The sequence below is a fragment of the Lepisosteus oculatus genome, chromosome 24, assembly GCF_040954835.1.
Source record: "Lepisosteus oculatus isolate fLepOcu1 chromosome 24, fLepOcu1.hap2, whole genome shotgun sequence".
Classification (NCBI taxonomy): domain Eukaryota; kingdom Metazoa; phylum Chordata; class Actinopteri; order Semionotiformes; family Lepisosteidae; genus Lepisosteus; species Lepisosteus oculatus.
The window spans coordinates 13460126-13474538 of NC_090719.1; the positions used below are offsets into that span (position 1 = coordinate 13460126).

At 37.5% G+C, this 14413-nt stretch overlaps 1 protein-coding gene across 6 annotated transcripts in view; it reads left to right on the forward strand.

The window, feature by feature from the left end:
* Positions 1-14413, forward strand: part of nr6a1b (nuclear receptor subfamily 6, group A, member 1b) — a 204017-nt gene that overhangs the window by 141391 nt on the left and 48213 nt on the right. Inside the window, exon 1 of one of the 6 annotated variants that reach the window (XM_015367139.2) lies at positions 12951-13040. The exons of 4 other annotated variants lie outside the window; for them this stretch is intronic. In XM_015367139.2, the coding sequence (XP_015222625.1) occupies positions 13013-13040 (28 nt within the window). In that variant the 5' untranslated portion in view covers positions 12951-13012. Of the gene's footprint in view, positions 1-12950; positions 13041-13720; positions 13852-14413 lie in introns of those variants that run through there. One more of the 6 variants, XM_015367138.2, reaches the window with a different exon arrangement.

Consider the following 14413-nt stretch of genomic DNA (forward strand, 5'->3'; position numbering starts at 1 on the left):
CAGAAGACACACTGAACATTCCAGTAATGGTTACCAAAGCATTTTCATGTTTACAAATGTGTTTTAAAAGTTGTTGCAGTGTCAGCCAGACAGTAAATCAAGTTATCTGGTGAAGAGAATTAAAGAAAACACCGAATATCAGTCCATTCACACCTAGTGCACATTTCTGAATACTACCATTCGGTTCCAAAGCCAAATGTTACAACTATTTCAGCTGTTGTTTTTCGGACGGAATATTCTGAAAGGCATGCTTAAGAACTGTATTTTTTCTGTTTTTAATTCTTGGAAATTGTGTTTCCCCAAGAGACTTTGTTACTCGGTAAACCATGACATCCCTAGTTCCTTCTCATAGTAACCTCATGAGTGGCCCATAGATGACCCGCAATTACTGAAATTAATAATTAGTGAAGTGTTAACAAGCTCTGCACATTTCTGCATGGCTTGAATGCCAACTCTGCCCTTTTCTGATAAGCACAGAGCACTCTCTTGTACAATTGCTCTCTTGATATTGTGCACTGAGCAGCTGTCCAGTCCAGTATCTGTAACACTGTACTGAAAGAGCTTTGCATGATGTGAAAATTAAAATTGAGCTCATGCAGGACAAGAAATCAAGTTTGTTTGGTTAGTGAAAGCAAAGGGCAGGCTCAAATGTTTTTCTAAGTCTGATAAAGAACAAAAAGCCTTTCAGTGGTAGAAAAGAGGTAACTTATTGGTTTCAATTTATGTTTACAATATTCCACCATTAAGAATCAATGAAAAAGGCTCATCTGTCTGAAGAGTTATCTTCATAAAGAATCACCCTTGTCCTGGGTTACATTGTCTGATTGAGTGCTATCAAGACCTTACAGCAGTTCAAACACAAGAAAAAGAAAAGCTGACCATTTTTGTGTGGCAGCAATAATTCTAATTATTGTCATTCTCATTATGTGGTTTTGTATTTTCAGTTTCCAGCTTCAGAGCATGTGAATTTCTCCAAAGTTAAATGCAATGGAAATTGACAAGTAAGATATGTATATGACAGAGCTGCCAGAAAAAAAAAACTCATTGTGGTTAGGGTTTGGTCACTGCCTAGGAAATAAATATCTTGATAGCAGTCTGTGGCATACCTGGAATTCCCAAGGAAAATCTTTGAAAATCTTGGACAGCTGATTGGACGAGAATTGAGTAGAATGTGTGCAATTTCTGACCACTTTGTATTTCAGAACGACACATTATTCTGAAACTGGTGTGGTGCTTTTCTTGTGAATGAGGAACAGGTGGGTTTTCTTGAATATGGTCTGAGTTGGTGGATTCATAAAAAGCAGATAATAGATTCTGCCCAGAGACCTCACCCATCTACATGTACTGTTTCTGTCATTTTGAGTACATGCCTGGACTTTGCCATAGTTCCTGTGGCAACACAAGGTGCAACACAAGGGCATTTGAAAAAAAAATGGTCATAAAAGAATACTGGATAATTACATTCCCCTTGCTTTCGTTCCGAAGCTCTCATTCTTGCTGTAGAAAGCTTTAGAAATACAAAACAGGAACAAAATGCAAAAGTAAGCAAAAGTTGTCTGAGTTTTTTATACGTGTAACATTGTGGCTGGTTTATGGAGTTGACAGAAATGCCTCGGATAATAGGAACTAGTGAAGCTTCTGATAGTTTAGTGCAACATCCTCAAGTTATTATAGAGAAATCTGAGGTTTGTGAAACACAAAAGAAGCAGTACTTGATACCTGCCCCAAGGTTTGAGAGCTAAATAAGGCAGTAAATAGTGCACATTCTTACCAGTTGGCTCACAGCTGAACTGATTTTTCAGTTTTAACAGAATAATTCAAATTATTTTAATAGCATTAAATTTATGGAACAATGCATTATCCACTGAACTGCTGTGTGTTGCTGGTATCTGTAGACGACAATGTAAAGGGCGAAACAGGATTCCTCTAGAAAAGACTGCATGAGATTTTTATTGTTAAAATACTGGCACCCAAAGAAGCTAGTAAGTTTGTGTAATCTTTCTAATTTCCATGTGTAACTATATTCAAAGAGCAAGCTGAAGATCTGAAGAATATAGCAGGTGCTCAAAAAGCTGATATGGTACTGTCATTGCATCAGGAGTTTTCTCTGTTTTCAAACGGTGGCTTAGAGGACATAACTACCCAAACTCGAGATTAATCTCCAAAGTACTCATGTACAGTATGTAAAAGCTTTTTCTGTCGCTTATATTTTAGTTAATGTGTAGGCTTTTGAGATTTGTTTTCAGATTTAAGTAATGAAAGATATCCTTGCTTCCTGTGTTCCTTGTTAAAATATGCTATTGTGTAGGTAAGAACATAAGAATGGTTACAATTGAATAGAGTGCCCTATCTGGCCCCTTTGGTACACAATAGTTGATTGATTCAACTTGGGTTCTGATTCATGGGTGGCTAGCTTGTTCCATACTCCTACAGCCCTTTGTGTAAAGAAGTTCTCAGTTTTAAATGCACTTCCACATAGTTTCCACTTGTGTTGTCTGGTTCACAGTTTGCTGTTTAATCTGAAGAGGTACATCGCATTGACTATCAGTGCCCTTGAGGATTTTGAACACTTGTCTTCTCTGTTCCAGACTGAAAAGGCTAATTTTTTTTTCAGCTCGTAGATCAAGACACTCAAATGTTGATGCCTAGAAAAGGGGTGGCTACCACTGGTCCTTGAAAGCCACAATCAGTTTTTATTGGATAAAAATAATATTTTAGTTTTGAATTTTTCAGCAGGTTATCTATCACTATGCAGTTTTCCATAAAAATACTGATTTACAGATCTTAATAAATCGATGAAAAAAAAAACACATCTGTTCCTTGTCTTTAAAACTGGGGACTAGGAATGATCCTAAAGCTCTGAGAAAATGTAGTTCTTCTCGACCTGAGGTATATACGCACTACCTTCAAGGCCGTGGAACAATTGCAGAAATATTGCTACAGCTGCTATTCAGCTGAAGGAGTCTAGGAACTTGGCAGTTAAGGGGAACTAGTTCATCAGGAAACTCATTAGGTTTCTCACATAAGCCCTTCTTCTTCAGCCAAGCTGCCATATAATGAACCTAATCAGTATTCATTTGAAAGCCAAGTCAGCTGCAAGGGTCAAAATCAGGCACATTTATACCTTGCCCATGCTCTGCTGTTGAAAAGGATCCATCTTATAAGTCCCGGTAAGCTATTGGAATTCTAGTTTCTTTACTTAGACTGTATTCCTTTCTAAAACAGAAAAAGATTGAATATAATTTGTACGTGGTTGCGGTTCAGATTTCAGACGATCGTGCTTAAGTAAAATACCAGAATAAATTGATGTTTAGAAACATGCTTAAAATGCAGCTAATGGAATCAAAGATCTCATCCAGCCACTTCCTGATAGAAGCCAGAGTGTCATCTTCAACAGCGTAGCTGGGTAGCTTGTTTTATTCTCCCCCAGTCCTTTGTATAAAGAAGTGCCTCCGTTTCACAGATTTACATGCACTTCCCTGTAGTTCCTGTCTGTGTGCTCTGGTTTCTGTTTCGCTGAGAGTTCTGAAGAAGTCTATCTGTTTGATTTTTTCAGTGCCCAGGAGCATTTTTAATACTTAGACTGGGTTTTCTCATGGTCTTCTCTGCTCGGCGCTAAAACGATTCTGTTTTATTAGCGTGACAGTTTTGTTGAAGCCTAGTGCTAATTATAGAGCAGCAGGATTTCTTTTGGATCGGGGTGACCAAAATTATACACAGTATGCAAAATAGGGATTTTACTAGTCTGTTGTACGGTTTCAACGTAACATCCCTTGAATTAACTTCTGCACCAGAATACACGTAGTACACCATTCTAGAAACATGAAACTTGGCAACAGGAGTGCTGCATAATGTCCTGTCTTACAGTTCTCATGCTGACACTTTTTTAATTCCCCTGATATGCAGGGAAAGGCCCAAGAGTGGTCACTGTGTTGCAACAGAATTCCAGTGGCTCATGTGCTAAAGGTGTTTTTTTTTCTATGACGGGTCTCCTGTACACTTACTGTGCCTGAACAAGCAGCTATTTCACAAGCAGTCAGGCTAAATTAGTCTACTAATCTGCCTCCATGTGCTGCTTGCAGATATACAGCACTAAACTTGCACCTGAAGGACAATTGACTGTTGTGGAAGAAACACAGTGCACTGTCAAGAAAACCACGACTTTAATGTCACCTTGATGTCTTTGTATCAGAGCATACATGTAAATAAACATTTCAGTGCAGCTGTGCATCTGACAGATAAACTGAACTGAAATACCAGTGTGTGAACAATGTAGATTGTGTGTTGAATCTAACAAAAGATTCAAAACGATGATGTAGGATTTGTTTTTAACATGGTATATAATTATAACCAAATTTAAACACCTCCTGAGAGAGAGGAACACCGGGTGAAAGGTTTGGATTCTAAGTGCTTTTCTTCAGTCAGGGAGATTTTAATACATACGAACTGCTGCCACTGAGCATTTTCTGTATGGCTACTACCACCTTTGTGTTATGTAACCTTTCATGTTAGTTTGTTATAAGAACCCAAGGAGAGATGAATAGTATATACACCTCATGTCCTGCTCATCTATCCCACATATAAATTGAAATCCCAAAGTGTTGTGCTCACTATATCTGTACAAATATAGTACCTTACAATGCACAAATTGGCACTGACGTTTCCTGTTTCCTCAAGAGAGCACTGTCTTGTTTACAAAAGCTGGAAACTGCCTTCACAAACCAACAAAACAAGTTGGAAGTGTTAGTGTGGGATGTTTGGGATTTTGGTTAATTTTGAAAGATGTGAAGACTGGCTCTAGCGCAGAACAGTACATTGGATCTGTTATCTTTAATATAAAATCACTGTAAGACACAGAGGCTAAACAGTCTTGCCATGTCAGCATTGGGTCTTGCCGTGAGCAACGTAAAATTCATTTAAAATAATTTGCCACAATAATTTTACTTCTCTGCTCAGGATTCTGAACAGATGTCAAAGCTGAAACCTACTCTACTGTAGGCCTCATTTCATAGACATCTCAATTCTTCAGTTCTTACTTTCCAAATAGCATTTCTGACACACTGGTCCTCTGTTTCATTTTGCTGTGTTCCCTGCCTGCTCTCTTGCCAAATTTGTTTGCTTAAATAAGGATTCTCCTTCAAAAAAAAAAATTGTAGTCTTGAATTGGAATCTTCTCAGCTTATAGAAACTGACTTTAAAGAACACCTATTTAAGTCTAATCGATTAAATGAGTTTTTTCGAGGTACAGTCTTATGAAATTAGTAAGTATAAGTATTGTGAACTTATGCTCTAATTAAGTGACTCAGTATTTTTTTGTGTTCTAAAAGCTAAAATTAAGTAAACAGAGAAAGCCTTTTCTTGAAATGCAAAGAACAATTTCTCTATCTGAAAAACAAAGTGTTTTGTACAATACTAATTATACTGCCGCACAAATTAAATGCTAACTTTCCGATCTGTTACATATTGGATACGTGCTGAATGCTATTTATTTTAAATACTGAGCAAACTGTTGATTGGCTGAGTAATTTGAAATAGCAGTATACTCAGCTTGAGTTATGTGGCTTTAAAAAATGCAAGCTGGTCAGTGTTTGCTATATGATTCCATTTAAAAGTTAATTTGGTAAAGATTGTGTAAATACGCTATTTGAGTCATAAAATCCCCCTGGTTGCTGTTGGATGTGAGAGAAGCTGTCCTGAGATTGAGATGTTGAGCTTCGATGACAAGCAGTCCAGCCAAAGATACAGGCTCTGTGGGGATCAGGTCAGATTCATCTGGGTAAATGCTTTCAGACAGAAGTAGCTGGAGTATGAGTAATATCACGAAAAAAATTACTCAGCATCGGCTTAATGACTGTACTCTGCCATCTGTCTGAAAATGCTCAGAGGCTGTTCGAGGGTAACATGTTGATGGCTCAGAGATAGAGGACAGCCTTACTGGTCAACAATACAATAGTTTGGGGTTTAACTTGTGTTTTTTTTCATTCCTGGAACCAATTTGGAAATGAAATCAATTCCAGAAGGTCAATGGTCGCAAGGCTACAAAACCCTAGGACTTCTTTGAGATCCACAGTGTAATCTTACCACGGGCAGCCTTTTCTCCTCACCTAATTGGAGTAGAGTATCTGTGGGATCAACTCGCTCATGCCTTAACAGAAACCACATCCAGCTGGGAAGGTGTAGCAGGCTAGGCTACAACAGTTGCTCCAGAGGTCAGGATTGCTCAGCAAGGTCATATCTGATACCAGCTTTTTAAAGTTTTCTTTTTGGTATTATGTTAGACTTTTCACTGACAACATAGCATAATTCTTTATTCCTTACTTCTGTTCACATTTTTTATACTTTTGACATTCAAAACGTTATATCACAGTGTTGCATTTTAGTTGTGTATTATCAATTTGTATACATTATCCAAAACATGCATAGTACTGTAGAATAAGTGTATTTGTGTACATGTATATATTGTGTATAGGTATTGGTAAGCATATGTTTGTGTATAATTATTGTATATTTTGTATATTCATTTTAAATATCTGAGATTATGTATGAACGATACCCTTTCTGCTTGTAAAAATCTCCCAGTCAAGATTTCTAGTGTAGTTTTGTATTGCACAATACATATAAATTTTTTAATGTACATCTTTTACTGTGCTAAATACATTCTCATGCCTAAGTAAGCAATTTATTTGGAAATGGTAATTAAGCACACCAGTTTATTCCACAGTGCTCCTTCTTGTGGTGTTTGTAGATGACCTGGGGCTTTTTTTAATCTGCTGAAATGGATCAAATGCATTGATCTATTGGTTACCAGTGTTTCAAACAACAAATATCCCTTTAAATTTAATCCTATTTTAAATGTAAACCACAAAATATATGGTTCATTGTGCTTATTTTGATGGAGCCAGAAAAATACCATCGCATGTTCTTATACAAACCCCATTTATGAAAGACACGTATCTTTCATTAAAAGACCAAAATTAGTTCACATGATTTGTCATCGCAGGACATGGTATTAAGACCTCAAAAAAACTGATAAATTTGCAGTGAACTGCAAAATTACCTTTAAATAAAAATGCAAAACATTTTTGTATTATGGAATTAATTTATTTTCTGTTGAGTAAAAGCTGGTTTCTGAGGATACCTTGTCTTGTTACCCACTGATGTAAATTGATTATCTAAGTCTTTGTTATACGATAGTAACCAAAAAAAAAAACAGAAACATTTGCATGAAGCTTTGAAGGCTTAATGAGTTTAAGTCAGCATGAATCTGCAGTTCCAAAGTTAAATTGTTTCTCACTGTGCCCAGTGAAAAGCACCATGTGGATTTGGACTAACAATGCCAAATGTGGATTGCTAATGTACTTCAGTAAGTGCAGCATCATCTCAAAGTCAGTCTTCTTTCCTCACAATTATATGTTTTATATTTGTTGAGATTGGGTGATTCTGCATCTCCTTAATTTTATTTGATTAAAACCACCTTGTGTTTAGATATTTCTAATATAAGTGATTCAGATTTTTTTCGGTACCCTCATCAACTAAGCCCTTGTTGTTGAACTTACTAACTCATTTACTGTCCTTATGATCTTAAACCATGGTGCTTCAGCTTGTTCGGAACATTGCAGCCAGAGTGCTTGCTCATAGTTACCAGTCTTGTACCGGTCTCCTGATGCAAAATGTTGCACTCATTTAAAATAGATAATTTCCAGGAAGTAACCTCCACAACCTTTTAACAAGGTTCTTTCTAGCTTGAAACAATTTGTGAGTTAGTTTAGATTTTGCATTACTATGATTTCAACCATTATCTGAATGAATACATTCAGAGCATGTTTCAAATGAAAACCTGCACATCCTACAGCATCTAAGTAGCAGTGTTGGCCACTAACCTGAACTCTTCTAATTTCATGCTAAATTGATCGAAAATTGACATTTTTGCAAGTCTTCAGAAAATGATTTTAGGATTATTATAGAACCTGCTGTATTATGGAGCTTTGGGATCAGGGACCGCTGTCCTTGTACAGTACCATAAAATTAATCTAAGCTGAATTTTTGGTATTGCCTATGAACCAATTAATAGAAAAGGAGCAATACATTGTCTTTGGAAATTCCTGCGAATCAAGATCACTTTAAGAATGCCGACAGAGTTGAATCAGACAAGTCAAAACTGAGCAGCCCCATCACGTATCACTGTGAAGCACACAGAGAAGCCTGAATGAATCTTTCTCTCCGGATATGTGTGTTGTATTTTGTGATGTATTGTGTTGGTTGTGAATTTGCTTCTCCGTGTGTGAACATTTTATTTTGCTCCTAGCAATCCCAATTTGACTGAGGGCAGTGAAAACAGAAAAGTTTAGCATTGATTATCTTCAGAGATCCTAGAAGTTGTCTCTCTTGTCTGTGATAATTAAACTCAGTAGTGTGATGTTGGCACCACTAGGAGTTGATTTTGCTGCTGGTAATACATAAGGAAACGGATCACTTTTATTTCCTCTTTTGTTCCTTAGCAACAAATTAGCACTTGCTGAGGCACAGATACAAATCGGCAACATTTCAGCATGATCCTGTGATTTGGTAAAGTAAACCCAGCAGGTGCAAGAGGGTTATATTCATAAAGCACTTCCTGCTATGCAACGTTTAACTTTATTGTAAAAGGAAAAACAAATTGGCTGTTACAAAACCAGAAACAGACAAACACATGGCCTCTGTGCAGCCTGTCTCCCTCATTTTGACCTAAACTCACCTTTGAGTGCTGTTTTCTTGCTATTTGAAAGGCCAGACAGGCTGTCAGTCTGTCAGTCCTTATTAGGAAAATATGCACATATAAACATAGCAGTGTGCAAAGACAGGTCAGTTTATTTAAACAGAAAATGTTTAACTGTCGCTACTTTTTGCTTTGTATAAATGAGTACTATCCATTAAATTCTTAAATTGGAAGTAATAAAACAGTACATTAAAACCCCTATCTCCCTGAATTCAAAAGTTTGCCTATCTTGATGTTGCATTCATTTAAAATAGATGTTTTTCCACTTTTATTTTGTAATTCACACTGAAACTGTTGATGACATACAGTACATTCCAGGGGTCTCCATTCATGGGTCTAGAAAGCTGGTGTGTGTGCAGGTTTTTAGTCCAGCCCAGTTCTCAACAAACAAAGGTCATTCACATAACTGGACCAATTTAGCAGGTTTTCCCAGCTTTTCTGCTAAGAACTGTGCCCTTTCAAGATTTATTCTCTGTCTTAATTCTCAGTGGAATCACTGTGATTTTCCGAACAGGTTTTAGTTATTTACTGTATTACTGCAGACAAAGTTGCATGAATTTTTTTTTCCATCTTCATCACCAAATCCTTTGAAAATTGTGCAATTTAACCAAATTTAACATTTGTATATAGTTTAAGATTTGACGCAAAGGAAAACAATAAAGACACTGGTAATTTAAGACACTAAAAGTTGTAAGGCTTTACATTTACAGTTCTCATTCTGAAATGTTGAAACTTAGCACCATTTAACCATAATAAAATGATTGTACTTGTTATGTTATGCATTATGTATATGTTATACATAACACATATGCATAACACATAACACAGTGCATAATAGCACATTATTGTTATGCTATGCATTAATGTATAATCTTAATGCCGTACTATACATGTTTACAGAAATCTGAACATTTTTAGCATACTTTATACTTCCACTGACCCATGTTAATGTGTATCTCCAGGTCTCCGTGACACATAATTCATGTGTGTTTCAGTCACCTTGCTGTTTCTGTTAACTTGTTCTCAGACATCCCCTGAAATCATCATTTTCAGTTTTCGCTGATGGGAGGTTCTGCTGGCCTCATTGTGACTTGGATTTTTTTTTCCGATGCCAGTTGAACTGTAGGTAGCTTATTCACATTGAAAGCATCCTTCTGCCATGGAAATGTTCTCCTTGTTGTAATCAAAGCAGTGGATTCCATTCGCAGGACAAAAGGATTGGGGATCACAGGCAGTGTCTCTGTAAACCTGAATAAACTCATCACCGTGCTGCTTAATTAACAAAGCCGTCTTTCCTGAATGCTTTGGGTCACCTTTCATTTTCCCGGATAAAACAGAAATAACAGATTGATCTGGAGAGACCATCGAAGTAACGGTCAAATACTCTTTTTTAAAGCCCTGCCCCTCTCTGTAAAGTACCTGTAGTTACAAATCAGACCCTCACAGTGTTTGCCTGTTTGCCTTTCTATCTATCTGTTTAAAAATGTTGGGGGAAAATGCTTGAGCTTGTGGTGTTAGAGATCACTGTCAGAGGCACTTTAAATGTGGTCTAAAAATTAGCACACACAATAACTCGACCAAGCAGAAATGGAAGTTAATTTATGATTGGTACATATTCCTTAGGACAGTGTATGTAGATTGATATGTTAATACACACTTTGGACTCTCATTCAATTGCACATATTGGTATTATACATATACGTGAAAAAGAAAAGGAGACCCCTGTTTTTATCCCCTAATTTCATAAGGCTGTTCCAATAAGAGTGAATTCTATCTAGAGCCACTAAAGATTTCAGCTGTTTTTGTGTTTGAGCTTACTGAGAAAGATATTACCACTTCCTTTTGTCCTTTTAAATTTCTTTTAACATGATGTGTGTCATCAAAAGAGTTCTGTTAAGTGGTGCAAAAATGTCAAGGAATCTGTAGGTCACTGAAAGAACAATATTTTATTCATTTTTATTTGTTCAGAGTGAACAACGACCTTTCCCCATAGTGTAAATATAAATCAATGTGCATGTATTTGTTTTGTCTCATTTATATTACAGATATGCTTGTGCTACTACTAGTAATGTTGGTAATAATTATAATTGGTTATTCAGGATATAATATTAAGTGTTTCTCTAGGTTTTGTGCTCATAGTTTATAGTGAAAGTACAATTCATGAGTTCTACATTTTCTTTCTGAATCTGTACTTCATTTTGTTAAATTATTTCATATACTTATTCCATTTGCTACTCATTCCTCTCAGACATATATAAATATGTGAACCTCATGTAGACTGAATGCTACACTTTAGATGTTGCCTGACAGGTTGTCACGCAAGTATATACAGTAAAAACAAGTCTTAAATCCACTCAATAACTGTTGTTTCTGGGTGAAAAGCATGTGTTTAATAAGATGCTGATTCCAGTCTTTTAACATTATCAAGTTGTCACATTAGGTAAATGGCACTAAGTCAGACAATGAAAACAAAGAATTCCCTCCCTGCCTGTTTAACCTGTAGGGTCACAATGCTATTGTTCTGAATTTCTCACTCCTGAAGACCCAGCACTAAATTTGTAATGGAAAGGAATGTTTTTCATTTGTTGTACTTTTGCCATTAGAATAGATCTATTTGAACATCAAGTACAGACCCATTTATAGTTACTGTTTTGATTTCTTGTCTTAAATTGTTAAATTGTTACATTCCAGTCTTTACCCAACAACCTAGGTTCATGTTTTTGGCAGAAATTGAGTATTGACATCAACATAGAATATTGTTAATGCTAAGTGTATTTCAGTTGCATTCACTTTATCAGCTATCAAAATTATTTTTGTTCTTTAGGGATCATATGTTCAAGACCTGTATTATCCATTTAACAAACACCAGTTATCTTGTAGAATCTGGGTCTGCTGAGTTGTATTTTTCCAATTTCTTCGTTGCCTTTGGCTGTTGTTTTAAAACACATGGTGGTAATGCATTTGTTTTAAACTAGTGCACATCATGGTCGAAAGAGGTACGCAACAAAACAGACATTTCTCAGAGCAAAACATCTTCTACTTAGTCATAAATAGCCCGTTAATAATTAACTTCAAAGAAAAACCAAATCAAGAGATGTGCAAGCCTTTATCAAACAGGGTCTGTTGAGAGAGACACTGAGTAGAATGCATTCAAATCCCGTTTTGTTTTATGCAGAGCTTGTGTCACAGTTATTAGAAGCTACAGACCTCTGCTACATTGAAACGTGCAGTCCTGACGTTGAGAAATGTTTGTGACACAACACTAAGCACTGAATGGAGCAGACACAGTCACAGCAGTAGCTGTGTTCTCAGTACATACTTCACTGTAGGGCTGTTGTGAATACTTTTGATAAAGGCTGCTTTGCACTGTAACAATGGCTTTAAGTCCAGCAAACAATGTTTGATTTTGCAGACTTTCTGGACTTTTTTACATTCATTTAGTGTACTGTACGATAAAAAATGACTCTTTTGTAGCTGTTGTATCAATAGGAATACCTTCTGCAAAAACTGGTAAACACTACATTGAAAAAGAAACATTAAAGAGAGTTTAGTCTGGTCTTTGTAATGTGTGCTTTCCTGATTAGTGTAGTCAGTTCTATGGATTTTAATTCAGTAAAAAGCCTCTTGTTAAACTTTCCCATTACATGGAAACATATGGTGATGTTCTTCTTATGAATTGGATGGTATTGAGGTCATAGGAAAAGCCACTCAATACACTGTGGCCCAGGGTGCACTGTACTATTGGAGCTCTGAGAAACCAGCAGGCCTGGTGTTTCCAAATATTTGCCATTCCAGTCAAGGTTCCCATAAAGGCCTTAATCCCTAACCTCCAAAGCACATAGCCCTGGCTTTCCTGAGGTACTGGTGAAGAGTGTTTGAGGAGGGGTTTATTGTGGAGGACTGGTCGTGCCTGAGGGGAGGGCGACATGACCCAGATTCTGGGGATGCTAGAGCTTTCAAACGTTTAACATCTCACTCCCCATCCCTGAATTGTCATGGGGCCCCAGCAATCTCTTGATCTTAAATATATTTTTTTTTTTCAAAAAAAAGAACCTTTATATCAACTTCTGGCATTTGAATGTGAAAAGCCTCTTATCTGTGACATCACAGCTCATTAGCATAAGGATCCCATTTGACTCACCACCACCAGAATGGCAGGCAAGCACTGCTCCAGCCAGCAGTGTTGTTAACATGGCTCACTGAGCAGGAAGAGGGGACATTTTGACCATGGTTTTCTGAAAAAAGGGTGTACCTGGAATGAAGGAGGAGACAATCTTTATGGAAGGTAATCCTTATAAGTTAGCTTTATTGAAGGGTGACTTCCCCCTGACACAAAATAAGGGCTGGATTTTTGTTCTGTGAGTCTTGTGACTGAATACAATCGCAGGAGATCTTCATTGAGTTCTGCTCTCTCCACTCTCCTCTGATGTGCATTGACATTGATGGATCAGTTTGGGGAGGGTTTTTTTTTTTTTTCAAGCATGTAATGGGTGGCCTTGTTTTGTTCCAGCAATACAAATGATTCACTGCCTCCAGGAGTAGTATGTACTCCTAATGGTGAGACAAAGGTTTATGAAGAATTATGAAGTTTTGCAAGATGTCTGCAGCATGAGTGGGTTTTTTTTTATGTCCGTTAACAGCAATTGAAAAATGAACTGCGGTTGTGAATTCCTCAAGAGGTTGTAATATTGGCTGCCTGTGTTTGTTTGTGTGTTTATCCCTAAATGTATTTAGGAGGGCTGTTCTAATTTAAAGTTGGGGCTAATTTGGGTGGAGGGATAGCATTGTTAACTGGAGAAAATAGGGCTATCAGTTCCACTCAGATAACCCCTGGTCATCATTGGACCTCAAGCAAAGTTGTGACCTTAGGGCTTGAACTTTGCAGTCACATGACCTGCTTGTAAACTGACCTGTGGGGCTGGCTAAAGTGTTGCATCCCAGGCTGAGCTCAGAGAGCAACTGGCACTAGAGAGAGGAAGAAACATGAGGTTGTGGCTGTGCCTGCTGGTGGCTTTTTTGTAGCAGATGCATGTTTGAATGGCTTCCAGGGAAGTTACTGGCAAATTGGGAGAAGAATGAAATGGACACATGGGAAGGTAGGGGTCTCTCTTTTACTTCCCCCTTGCAACGCTGCAGGTGAGATCTGGCCGCTGGCATTGAAGGGTTGAGAGTTGGGTTGTTTTTTCTTTCCTGGGAAAGATGTCATTTTCGGTTTTCTTTCGCTTGAGAAGATGGCTAGGGGTTTGACAAGGAGACCCCGGTTACTCTTACAGATCTGAAGTTGACGTTTTTGAGCTCACGCTAATCGTCGTTTTGTATGTATCAGTAATTTATTGGGATTTGTCCTCACGCCGCCCATCTGGAAAAGGTTTTCTGTGCAGCAGTTGTTACTTGATGGTATTAGGGCTGGGGTGTTTCCACATAGGGTTGTACTTTCCCCTGGGGCCTATTGTGGACCTCAGCTGGTGTCCAGTTTGGAGGTTTTCTTTTTTTCTGCTTGCATACAATTACAATCCCCCCAAAATATGAGGGAAACCAGCATAAGCTTCCTTTCCCGAGCTGTGATTGTAGCCACTTAGTGTTACTTTGTATATCTTTAATTTTCTTACATTGGTGTGACCAGTCAGCTCAAGTGCTCAAAGCATCTGAGATGTTAGC